The sequence below is a fragment of the Thamnophis elegans genome, chromosome 4 (genome assembly GCF_009769535.1).
Source record: "Thamnophis elegans isolate rThaEle1 chromosome 4, rThaEle1.pri, whole genome shotgun sequence".
Classification (NCBI taxonomy): Eukaryota; Metazoa; Chordata; class Lepidosauria; order Squamata; family Colubridae; genus Thamnophis; species Thamnophis elegans.
In genome coordinates, this window is record NC_045544.1 from 56467422 (window position 1) to 56479965 (window position 12544).

Genomic DNA, 12544 nt, shown 5'->3' on the forward strand with positions numbered 1-12544 from the left:
TACTTTATCTAATTATACATGTACTAACTGCGGTGCACATAACTTATGCGCAGTATTGGAAAAAAGAAAATACACTGTCGGAGCTAGATATAATCAGAAAAATGTTGGCCTGTGCGGAAGCAGATAGGTTCACTCTTGAACTTAAAAATAAAGGGGAATCAGAATATTTTGAAGTCTGGAACAGATTTTATGATTGGTATAAGACAAGGTGACAAGACTGGAACAAACTGTATATATTGTGATTGGACAGAAGGATAGACAATGTATTAAATAGGCTAATAGTTAATGGTTGAGACTAGTTGTATACAATGTGAATGTATGGTCACTTCGACTTCGTGGTATTGCATTGTTTTAAATGTAAAAATAATAAAAATATATTTAAACAAAAGAATTGGAGAAAACTGAATGGTTAAAACAATAACACCTGTGGGACCACAACTTCTCATAACATCTGACCTCATCATGTTGATCATGTCAGCGGAAGCAGCTGATTGTCTTACGTTTCCAGGAAGAAAGGAGGGCCAAAGTCCAGAAGGGTGTTTTTCCAGTGATGTTTTTCCAGGGAATGGCCCCCAACATCTGCCTTCCAGAAAAGGCAGAACTTTTCTGGAGATCTTGGGGACCTGATGCTGTGTTTGGGAATTTTAAATTATACAGGTAGTCCTTGTCATAAAACAGTTTATTTAGGGACCATTTAAAGTTTCAACATCACTACAAAAAGTGACCTATGCCCATTTTTCACACTTACAAGCTTGCAGCATCCCCAATGGTCACATGACTAAAATTCAGATGCTTTGCAATTGAGTCATGTTTATGATGGTTGCACTGCCTGGAGTCATGTGATTCCTTTTGGGACCTTCTTATAAGTAAAGTCAATGGGGAAGCCAGATTCACTTAACAACTGTGTTACTAACTTTACCACTGTGCAGTGATTCACTTAACAACTGTGGCAAGAAAGGTCATAAAATGGGGCAAAGTTCACTTAACAAATGTTTCACTTAGCAATAGAAATTTTGGGCTCAATTGTGGTCGTAAGTTGAGGACTGCCTGTATTTATGTTCTTATGTTATACTGTTATTCTGTTTGCTATTTTTTGAGCCGCCAAGAGTCTTTTCATTGTGGCAGGATATAAATTTGATTGACAAATAAACAAATAAAAAGCTTTTTACAGCTGTAGATCATACATGCACAATTATTGGTCATGACACAAAAATGGTCATTCTTTATTGAAACTATTATGTAAAATTTTATCAACCCATGAATGAGAAGCAGATATGCTTGCTGCTAGTGTGGCACCTTCTTTTTATTTTAGTTATTGTTTTATTCATCTTCTTTTTATTCTGTTTTAATAAATAAAACAAATGGACAAAGTGTGCCTGGAAATACACTTGGGAGAATTCTAATGGAAAACATAGGTGAGTAAATTGGAGAGGAACCGTGGGAAGATTAGTGTAGCTTTATTACTGGGCAGTGATGTGCAAACACATCTTTGCTCTTGGCCAAGTCATTGAGAAAATGCATGAATATGAGAAATAACACATCAGTATATTTGTTGGTTTAGAGAAAGTATATGACAGAGGGAATAAATTTAGATTAGGGAATGTTTGGGGCAACAATGGAATTTAAGATGAAATTTGCCTGAATGCAGTAAGAGCAGCACATGATAGAATATATGCCATTCATGTCTGTCATAAATGAAATCTTTAGTGAATGGTTCATTGTTGAGCAGGCAGCAAAAGTGAAATCTTCTCTTGGCTGTTTATGTATTTATGATAAATAGTGAAGTAATGTTTGTACTTATGAGTTCGTGGTTGGAGGGCATGAATGAGTGAATAATTTTCCATTCAGACAATGCCATGTTGTTTGAGAATCTGAGCGATTTGCAGCAAATGTTAGATAGATTATATTATGCAATAAAAGCATGGAGAAGAAACTGAATATATCACATCCAAGGTAGAAAATGGATTGAATGATTGTATTTTATAGAAGTGGTGAAAATCAGAGCAAGTAAATGAAATATGTACTTTACTATGTTTATTAAAATGTGAAAATGACTTAAGTAATGTTTAGGGTGTAAATGTTGGTAGAAAGCAGGAAAGGAATGAATTACATGAAATAAGTAAAAATGAGCATGCTTCGGCCTTCTTTGTTCTATGGGAGTTGTATCAAGAGGAATATAACAGGAAGTTGGATGCATGTAAATATGCATGCACCTTAAACTCTTTGCTGTTAATACTCCCAGAAAGCAATAACTTGAACACTACAATTTTTGTGTACAGCTAGAACTGATCTTTCCTATATTGGCTTTGATGACAGAAAACAAAATAGGCAATATTAACATAAATGAATGACACACTTATTTTCTTTCACTTGATTCGATGAGATGGAAGTAATTTATCAGATGATAGATAAAACTGTTGGAATTATATGGTAACTTTTCATTTTTTGAAATATATACTTATACATATACATATACATATACATATACATATACATATACATATACAGATACAGATACAGATACAGATACAGATACATATACATATACATATACATATACATATACATATACATATACAGATACAGATACAGATACAGATACAGATACAGATACAGATACATATACATATATTTTCCCCTCGCACATATGTGGTAGTCATTTCTGATTCTAGGTGGTGGTGCTCATTTTCGTTTCAAAGCCGAAGAGCCACCAGCACTGTCCGAAGACATCTCCATGGTCATGTGGCCGGCATGACTAAATGCCAAAGGCACATGGAACGATATTACCTTCCCACCAAAGGTGGTTTCTATTTTTCTACTTGCAGTTTTACATGCTTTCAAACTGCGTATCGCTTCTCGGCCTTTTGACTAAGATCAAGTGTACTGTGCTATGTTGGCAGAAGCTGGGATAAGTAGCGAGAGCTCACTCTGTTACGCGGTGCTAGAGTTACGAATTGCCAAACTGCCGACCTTTCTGATTGACGAGCTCAGTGTCTTAGCCACCGCGTCCCTATTATATATATGTAATCTGACCTGATGCAAATATACAACAATGCATGTATACTCCTATTATCTTAGCCAATGTATAAAAGGGTTTCTTCCCCTCAAGCATGTACTCCACATCCTTTTTCTATTATCCTTTTAGAGTTTAACTGTATCTGTAAGAAAGTGATCTTCCTTCATTTGAGTGCTTCAACGTTGCCTATCTTCCTCCTCCTATTTCTCTCTTTTTTTCCTCAGACACTTATCCCGATGCCAGTGAAAGTTGCCTCTTGCAGCGATAACAGTTCTGTTCCTCGCTGAACTACCACAAGGGCTCCAAAGGCATCTTCTGTCGCATAGCACAGTGATTTGCAAAAGTGAGAAGAAATCAAAGCAGTGGGGAGAAGCCGTGCTGAGACAGAAGAAGAAAAACATTAGATCTTGTTGCAGGAGACACACTAAGTACTGATTGTGCAGGAATGGGGGCAAGCAGGAAATATAGTATAGGAGTATAATGTTACTTCCTATATAGGACCATCCAAGTAATCATTCAAGATTGGCAGGAAATGATCATCTCTTTTCTTTTATCGAGTAGCAGTGAATTAATAGTTTCCACACAAGCATCCCATTGTTTGATCTCTCTCTCTTTCTGTCTCTCTCTGTCTCTCTCACACATGCATTCCTTCTCTCCCTCTCCCTCCATTTACCATATCAATATATATTTAAAATGTGACAAGTAACTCTGAGGCTCAGGAAAAGGGATCGCTTTGGGGCAAAGCCTCACAGATTCATCCATCATTTGCTTCATGGTCCCAGTCTATGACTTACATTAATCATTTTTACATACATACGCATCTATGAAAACTATTTGGAAATAAAGATGCATCATCATACTACAAAGATGTCTTTTACCTTCCTCATAAATTCAGGAAACAAATGAAAGACTGTAGCATTCGATAATAAGTTTTTAGATTTCTGCAGATTTTTGCTTGCCTAACATGTTTGCTGATGTATATATACATCCTGGTTTCTCTCTCACTCAGTGTGTGTGTGTGTGTAATGTTGCCATTTGTCTTATTCACCTTGTAATACAAATAGGATATTTTACACTTCAGATTTTATTGTATACATCAATAAATGCATTATCAGATTTTCCCTTCAGTGAAACTGAAATGCCTTTATTTTATTTAGTGTAGAACTCAACTGCGGCTGGAGTATTCATTCTTTGGATTTTCCATGGTTTCATTTATTTTTTTACTCTTTGAAACAACTATAAAATTTGATTGAGGATGGCACGTTCTCTATGTGTATTGCACATAGTTTATCAGTAATCCTGCTAAAAAAACAAACCAACAGCATTTTCAGATAAAGAAAAGAAAAAACAGGAATGAAACAGGGAAGACATAGAAGCTGAATAGTCATGTATGTGACTCTGGGTCCCTAGCAACTCCATGCAGGCCTAGGAAAGACATATGCCTTATAGACAACATAGACCTAAAGGAACCAATGGTCTGGAGCAGAGGTGGTATTCAGCCAGTTCTGACAGGTTCTGGAGAACCAGTAGCAGAAATTTTGAGTAGTTCGGAGAACCAGCAAATAGGCTGGCCCCGCCCCCACTGCCTCCCAGCAGATCTTCTTTTGTTGCCCTGAACAGGAGAACAGAGCTGGAAAGCAGGTTAGTGGGATGGGAAGGGAATGGGGGTTTTGCAGTATTCTTCCCCTGCCACGCCCACTAAGCTACGCCCACAGAATTGGTAGTAAAAATTTTTAATCTCACCACTGGTCTGGAGGACATCTTTCTATGATCCTTCACGTGAAGAAAAGGGCAATGGGATGGATTAGCAGTTAAAGATGCTGAGCTTGTTAGCTGGAGAGCTGACAGTCAAGGTTCAGACCCGAGCTCCATGGAACATAGTGAACTCTCATTACCTGCCCAGCCCCCTGTCCACTTAGGAGTGGGGAAAGCATGTAAATGCAAGTAGATTAATAGGTACCACTTTGATGTGTATGGCCATGCTGGTCACGTGACTATGGAAATTGTCTTCAGGCAACGCTGGCTCCCTCAGCCAAGAAACAAAGATGACCACCGTGCCCGTAAAGCTGTTAAATGAATAATGTGATCATTAAGCCAATCTGACTTCTCTCATTGATTTTGCTTGTTGGAAGTCGGCTGAGGAAGTTTACAAATTTCGTTGTATTTATTTTGTACAATGACAATAAAAAACTATACTGAATGGTCATCACATGATCCAGGATAGTGTGACTGTCATAAACATGTGCCACTTGTCAAGTGCCTGAATTTTGTTCACCTCACTGGTGAACGGGTATATATATGAAAAATGACAATGCGCCTTTTGTCAGTGCTGTTGTAAGTTTGACCAGTCACTAAACGAATAGTTTTAAGTTGAGAACTATCTGTGGCATCTCCATTAGCTCCTCCTCATCTGTTAGTGATAAACAGGTCTAATAAATCTAATGTCACTTACAAATGAAATGCTGGTACCTGGCTGATAAAAGCCTGTCTTAATAAAATTAATTGATAGTTCTCAAGTCCCTGGGGGATAAGTGATGTAAATCAGAATGAATCCCTTTGGGAGAAACTATCAAATATGTTAAAACTGATTTCCTTTCGGACAGTTTCAGCAAAACAAAGGACCCTACAAATAGCCCTTGACTTACAACAGTTCATTTAGTGACTACTTTATGCACAAAAATGGAAGGTCACCTCGATGCCTACAATGGATGAACGGCTGCAAAAATTGATGGAGTTAGCAGAGATAGTTAAATTGACTGTTTTGAGCAAGGGAAAAAATGCAAGTACCTTTATTTCTACTTGGAAACCGTTTCTGGACTTTCTGCTTGAGGTGTAAAAAAATGAAACTTTGATTTTGGGTTTTACCGATTAGATAGATTTGTTGTTATAGAAATGGCTAGTTATTATGATTATGTAAAAGTAAAAAGTTGAGGTTTGATGTTTATGCCTTATTCTGCTGCACCAAAGGGAATTGGAAGTCCATACCATTTTTAAAAAAAATTCCCCTTCCCCCTCTTCCCTTTCCCTTTCCTTGTTTTCCCTACTATTTACTTTTGTATTTTCTTTGTATGCTATATTATAAACTAATAAAACTATTTAACCATTAAAAAACCTAGTTCATTCAGTGACCGTTACAATGGCATTGAAAAAAGTGACTTATGACAATTTTTCACACTTATCACCATTGCAGCATCCCCATGGTCACATGATTTACATTTGGCTGCTTGACAACTGGTTCACATTTACGACAGTTGCAGTGTCCTGGGGTCGTGTGATCACCTTTTGCGAGCTTCCGACAAGCAAAGTCAATGTGCAAGCCAGATTCACTTAACAACGGTGTTACTAATTTAACAATGGCAGTGATTCATTTAACAAATATGCTAAGACAAGTTGTAAAATGGACAAAACTCACTTAACAGATATCTTAATTTACTTAGCAACATTGCATTTGGGCTCGATTGCGGTTGTAAGTCGAGGACCACCTATACCTTACTTTGAATGGAAAATAGCTACAAATAACCTCAAATTATCAAACTGGATGTTATTTTATTATGATCAGAAATAGTATGTGTTGGTTGCAGGTTGCACATAGATACAGAGTTAGGGGAAAAGTTCATACTTTAAAGGGTGTGATATAGATTAGCTTTGCAGATAAGCCTGTGATGGTGAACCCTTGCATGCATGCCAGATATGGCATGCAGAGATCTCCATGGCATTTCTTTTGTGAGCTTCTGTTTCCCTGCAAACAATGAAAACAGAAGCTCACAAAAGAAAAAGTTCTTACCTCTTGCTGTGCTGCCCCTCCTCCCACTGGCCAGATGGTCTTTGGGTCTCTGTTGAACATGTTCGTGCATGCGCACATTCACGCATGCACACCTTTTAATTTGGGCACTTGGTGGATAAAAGGTTTGCCATCATTGAGATAAGCTAAACCAGGGGTTGTCAAACTCACATTGTCACAGCGGCATCACGTGACATATCAGGACTTTCCCCTCCTTCACTAAACCAGGAATGGGCGTGGCCAGTGTGTGACACATCCAGCTGGCGGGCCAGGAGTTTGACAGCTCTGGACTAAAACATGGGGACAATACTGAGAATCTCTATCCAGGTCATTTTGGTGATAAAAGAGATTCTCTTCAGATATGTCAACAGCCCAGCTAGTAAAAACCAGAGAGTCTTCTTACTCTTCTCTTGAGATGAAATCTACATGTAAATTGTGTCTTATTCAAAGCTAATGAAGAGACAGAAAACTTAGTCTTGATGTCTATGTTTCTGCATTATTTTATTTTTAAAAAATTTATACTACACTCTATTCCCATAGGACACTTATTAATGATTTACAGGAATAATAAAGCATGCAGCCTATAACCGAATAGGGTATAACATTTAAGAATTTAAGATATTTTAAAGTATCTGCCTTTGTAGTAATAGTGATATAAGTTCCTTTACTAGATAACAAACACTAGTTTCAAAATGATGTAGTTCCATTGCTTCAAGCATGCAGTTGCCAGCTATCATTTTAAAAATAAGTTCTAGAAACTTTCCTTGTTATAATAAAATTGAATGCCTCTGGATCAGTGGATGAATACTGGCTGCACATCTTTTGAAGATTCCGAGAAAGAGTTTTAGATCCACAAAGAATACCCCAATGCGGTTGCTGCAATGAAAATTAAGATTCACAAATTATGATGAAGAACTCTTTATTTGAATAGAAAAACTATACATACGTATGTGTTTGAAGCCAGAGATTTGAGAGGGATCACAATAATATGACTGAAATGGTACAGGAATGTCTTTGTGTCAGTAAATATAAAAGAGGCAACATTTAAAAACCTACCAGCAATGAGTTTCTTGTAAAAAAAAAAAGCTTCCATGTCTTCCCATCCCTGGAGAATATCACTGCCTACAGAATGCATCATGATATTATTATGGAAATCATGATGGTGTTGTGACACCTGACATTGTAGCTTTTAGATTTACTGTCTTGACTATTGGTCAACCATCAACATCTATTACAGGACATTTTTTGCAGTGATCCCAAATTTGTAGAAATCCTGCCCAGAAGGGAAACAGGGGAGAAACATCACATATTTATCAACATTTAAAGGATTTGCCTAGTTTAATTTCTGTTTGGTTGATAGTATGCTCCAAGCTAGGTTTTTAAGCATCTCAGTTGTTAGGATTGAAATTATTTTTAATTAGAATGATTGTTTTTAATTCTTTTTTTCTTTTTAAATTCTAAGTGTATTTAGTTGATGTTAATTGCTTTCAGGACTTGCCTTTAAGGTATTTAAATGTTAGTTAGAAGAATAATCTTGTGCCTGTCAAGCTTTCTTGAAAAGAGAATTTCATAATTTTTGTTATTGGCTACACCTATGGTAAAGGTATAGTCCACATGTATTGATCAAGCTTTGAAATAGGTATATAAGCTAAGCTTTGGAAGTTACAGAGTACAGAGTATGTGATGTCTGTTTTATCCTACAGTCAATCCCTTGTTAGGCTAATTAGAAATATTAGAAATACAGCTAATCCTCCCTGCAGTTTGGACCAGCAACCGAATCACTAAGCAATGGGGTCGTTAAGTGAAATGCCACATGACTACACTGATTTATGACATCAATTCCAGCTGCAGTCATGAAGTGAACTACCATCGGTCATTAAGCATGACATCACATGACTGTGACTTACAATTTCCTACTGGCTTGCCCATTGATTCTGACATGCTCACTGGAAGCTGACTATGAAGGTTGTAATGGTGATTTATGTGTCCACCTGACATTCTCACTATGATAAATATATGCTGCATGCCAAGCTCTCAAATTGTGATCACGTGATCATAGGGATAATGTGACAACTGCAACTTTGATGACAATCATTAGTTCTTTTTCAGTACCATCATAACAATATGATTGCTGAAAGAGTGATTGGTAAGTGAGGACTACTTATAAATAACTACATTGTTACATTACTCAAAAGATTTGCGGGGTCCTTACATCAGGAATTATGTCAATATAATAAATGAATATATCCATTTAATTTTTTTCATATTATCTTCGTTCAGAAATAGAGAAGAGATTTTAATAGGAGACATTTATGAATATTTACACATTTATAAATGTTATTGTATATTTTACAAAATTTGGCATATCATCTGATATAGATACAGATTAACAGAGTTGGAAGGACCTTGTAGATCATCTAGTCCAATCCCCTTGCTCAAGCAGACCCTACACAATTTCTAACAGTTGGCAGTCCAATCTCTTCTTGAAAGCTTCCAGTGATGAAATTCCCACAACTTCTGAAGGCAAGCTGTTCATTGGTTGATTATTCTTACTGTCAGAAAATTTCTCCTTATTTCAGGTTGAATCTCTTCTTGTTCAGTTTCCATTCATTATTCCTTGCGTGGCCTTCAGGTGCTCTGGAAAATAGCTTGACTCCTTCCTCTCTGTGGCAGCCCCTCAAATATTGGAACACTGCTATCATGTCTCCTGTGATCCTTCTCTTCACTAGACTAGTCATGCCTGGTTCCTGCAACGTTCTTCATATGCTTTAGTCTCCAGATGATTAGGATCATCTTGATTGTTCTTCTCTGCACTCTTTCTAGAATCTCACCATCTTTTTATAGTGTAGAGACCAAAACTGATGCAGTACTCTAGGTGTGGTATTACAAAGGCTTTATAGAGTGGTATTAGTACCTCACTTGATCTTGATTTTGTCCCTCTGTTAATGCAATTTAGGATTGAATTGCCTTTTTTTTTTTTTTTGGCTTCCGCAGCACACTGTTATATTTAATTGGTTATCCTTTAAGACTCCAAGATCCCTCTCACAGTTACTGCTATTAATCCTGGTTTTACCTAGTCTATATGTGTACTTTTGGTTTTTTCTTGCCTAAGTTTAAGACTTTACTTATCTCTGCATTGAATTTCATTTTGTTAGATAGGACCCAGTGTTCAAGTCTGTCAAGATCCATCTGGATCTTGAGCCTATCATCTAGGCTATTCCTGCCAGTTTAGTATCTTCCCCTTTTATCATAGATAATTTTCAGAATTTTTCTGTCCTGCATAAATATATATTTAGCAATTCTTGGATTAAATATTGACTAGATTATATTGTTTAATTATAATTTCCATCTATAAAATTGTACGTGTTATATACTATTTTAAAGAATCTGAAAGCCTAGTTACAGATATTAGATAATATGTTTGCTGAAATTAATGGGGTTTACTTCCAAGCAATCAGATTAGGTTTGCACTAAAAAAAAATTCTTCATTTGCATATCTTAAAAATAGCCCGATTCTTTCTTCCTTTCCATGACATTGATTTTAGTTTCTGATCAACCAATAATTAAATATTGGGGTCTGATAAGTAATCAGAACTATTTTTCCCTCTTTTCTGAAGTTAGCAGTTGTAGTGATTGCTTCAGAACTCTCTGGGAACAAAGAATCTGTTCTAAGACTTTCTAGCCCAAAAAACCAACACCCACCTGTCCCAATTCTCTGGTATTCAACTTAGACCTTTCAAGCTGAGATGAACTAATAACATAATAGCATTGTCCTTACATCTACAACCAATGAGATTGGGGAACAAACACATCCTTGACATTCTAAGAAAAAAGACCTCACTGTTTATCTTTTTAATATCCATTTTCAATGAAAATTAATGTTACTTTGTCCTTTGTGTTGTACAATAATTGGATTGGGGCTTTCAATTATAGCTGGATAAATGCCAAGAAGCTGAACTACTTCTAAACATTAGATTTTCATGTCCAAAGATTAGATTTGATGGCATTGCCTACCCAAGATTTCTTCCTTGAAAGCATTATAACACATAAATATGCTTTTAGTATAAATATCCAACTTAAATATATCAAAGAACAAGTTTCCTTCCTAGCTTTGTACACTGAGTAAAACATAGCATGGTGATATCATTAGTAGTTCCTAACATGCCTTACCCAGGATGATTTTCTGCTATTTGTTTGAATTCAGTGTCCCAGTTTGGTCTCCCATAGAAAGTTTTCTGTCTCAAGCCAGTAATTACATCCACTTTTTTCTCGTAATGCAAGGCAATGTGCGTAGCCTATATTGCAGTGGATCAAAAAGTCATTATGTTAGAATTAAGAAGAAAGAGAATATTACTACTGGACAAATGAATATATAGATATAATGGGAAATATTATGTATTTCCCACTCTTCAATTTGCCTGTAGAGATTCTCAGTCATTCAGGTCATGGTTGTCCCAAAGTTGCTTTTTCAGGAGGCAACTGAACTTTTTTTTTTTTCTTGAAGACATTTCACTTCTCATCCAAGAGGCTTCTTCATCTCTGACAGGATAGTGGAAATCCTTCCATTTCCCACTATCCTTTCAGGGCTGAAGAAGCTTCTTGAATGAGAATCGAAATATCTTCAAGAAAAAAACAACAAGAAAGTCTAGTTGCCTCTTGAAAATCACCTTCAATTTCTGTCCAGATTTTCCAAAGACTGCTCAGAGAACAGAAGGAACCAACTGAAAGATATAGAGGGATGATAGGGAGAGAGAGTCTCTGAAGTTTGGGTTCATTCTGTCAACTTCCAGTGATTCTGTTTCCCATCTCTCACTGAGCTGCAGTGGCACAGTAGTTAGAATGCAATACTGCAGGCTACTTCTGCTGATCATCGGCTGCCAGCAGTTTGGCAGATCGAATCTCACCAGGTTCAAGGTTGACTCAGCCTTCCATCCTTCTGAGGTCAGTAAAATGATGACCCAGATTGTTGGGTGCAATATGCTGACTCTGTAAACCTCTCAGAGAGCACTATGAAGCAGTGCTATTGCTATTCAAGCTAGTCAGCAGGATCTTCCAACTGTTAGAGGATTCTTTGAATGGAAGGCTCTTGGAGCAAAGAATGACCAGAAAAGTCTGTTTCTATCCTTTTTAGTTAGAGGCACAGCTTAATCCATGTAAATGTTAAAACATCATCCAACATTATGATAATTAAGTATGAGGGCCCAGAGGTTCTCCAGTCAATGAAGTGCCATTGACTGATGGAACAGGCATTTGAGGTGAATCTGTCCAAACTCATGCTTAGGTTTCTTTAAAGGCAGCTCTGAGTCTTTCCTTCTTCTCCAGCAACTGGGCTGACATTTATTTCATTTGGTCTCATCTATCAATCCCCCAAATAGCATGTAGGAACTGAAGTACAAGCCGTGACACTGGTACTCTAGCACCATAAAGAAAAGTTCAGTGATATCAGCAGATTGAGTGAATTGGTAGCTAGCTGAGCCTCAGGACAGAGAGGAACGGAGAGGAGAATGATAGATGAGATGGGAAGAAAAGGGCTTTGGAGAGCAATCACAGATCTGGATACTCCCGCAGTTACTGAGAACTTTGGCATTAAACCCAGCTTTGACATTTACTTTGGCATAGCTGGGACTCTGTGACACTGCGCTGGGAACAGTGTCTTTCAAAAGACAAATGTAAGTATGATTCATTTTAAGAAAGCCATGCTTGATGCGATTAAGCCTTCATTTGATTATGTTCCTTAGGCTGCAGTC

At 37.1% G+C, this 12544-nt stretch overlaps 1 protein-coding gene across 1 annotated transcript in view; it reads right to left on the reverse strand.

The window, feature by feature from the left end:
* Nucleotides 1–7564: 7564 nt before the first annotated feature.
* The window catches only part of NOX3 (NADPH oxidase 3), a 40309-nt gene continuing 35329 nt past the window's right edge, over nt 7565–12544 (reverse strand). Inside the window, exons 13-14 of the mRNA XM_032216738.1 lie at nt 10968–11092; nt 7565–7673 (exon numbers count right to left, since the gene is read on the reverse strand). Coding sequence (XP_032072629.1) covers nt 7565–7673; nt 10968–11092 — 234 coding nt within the window. The remainder of the gene's footprint in view (nt 7674–10967; nt 11093–12544) is intronic.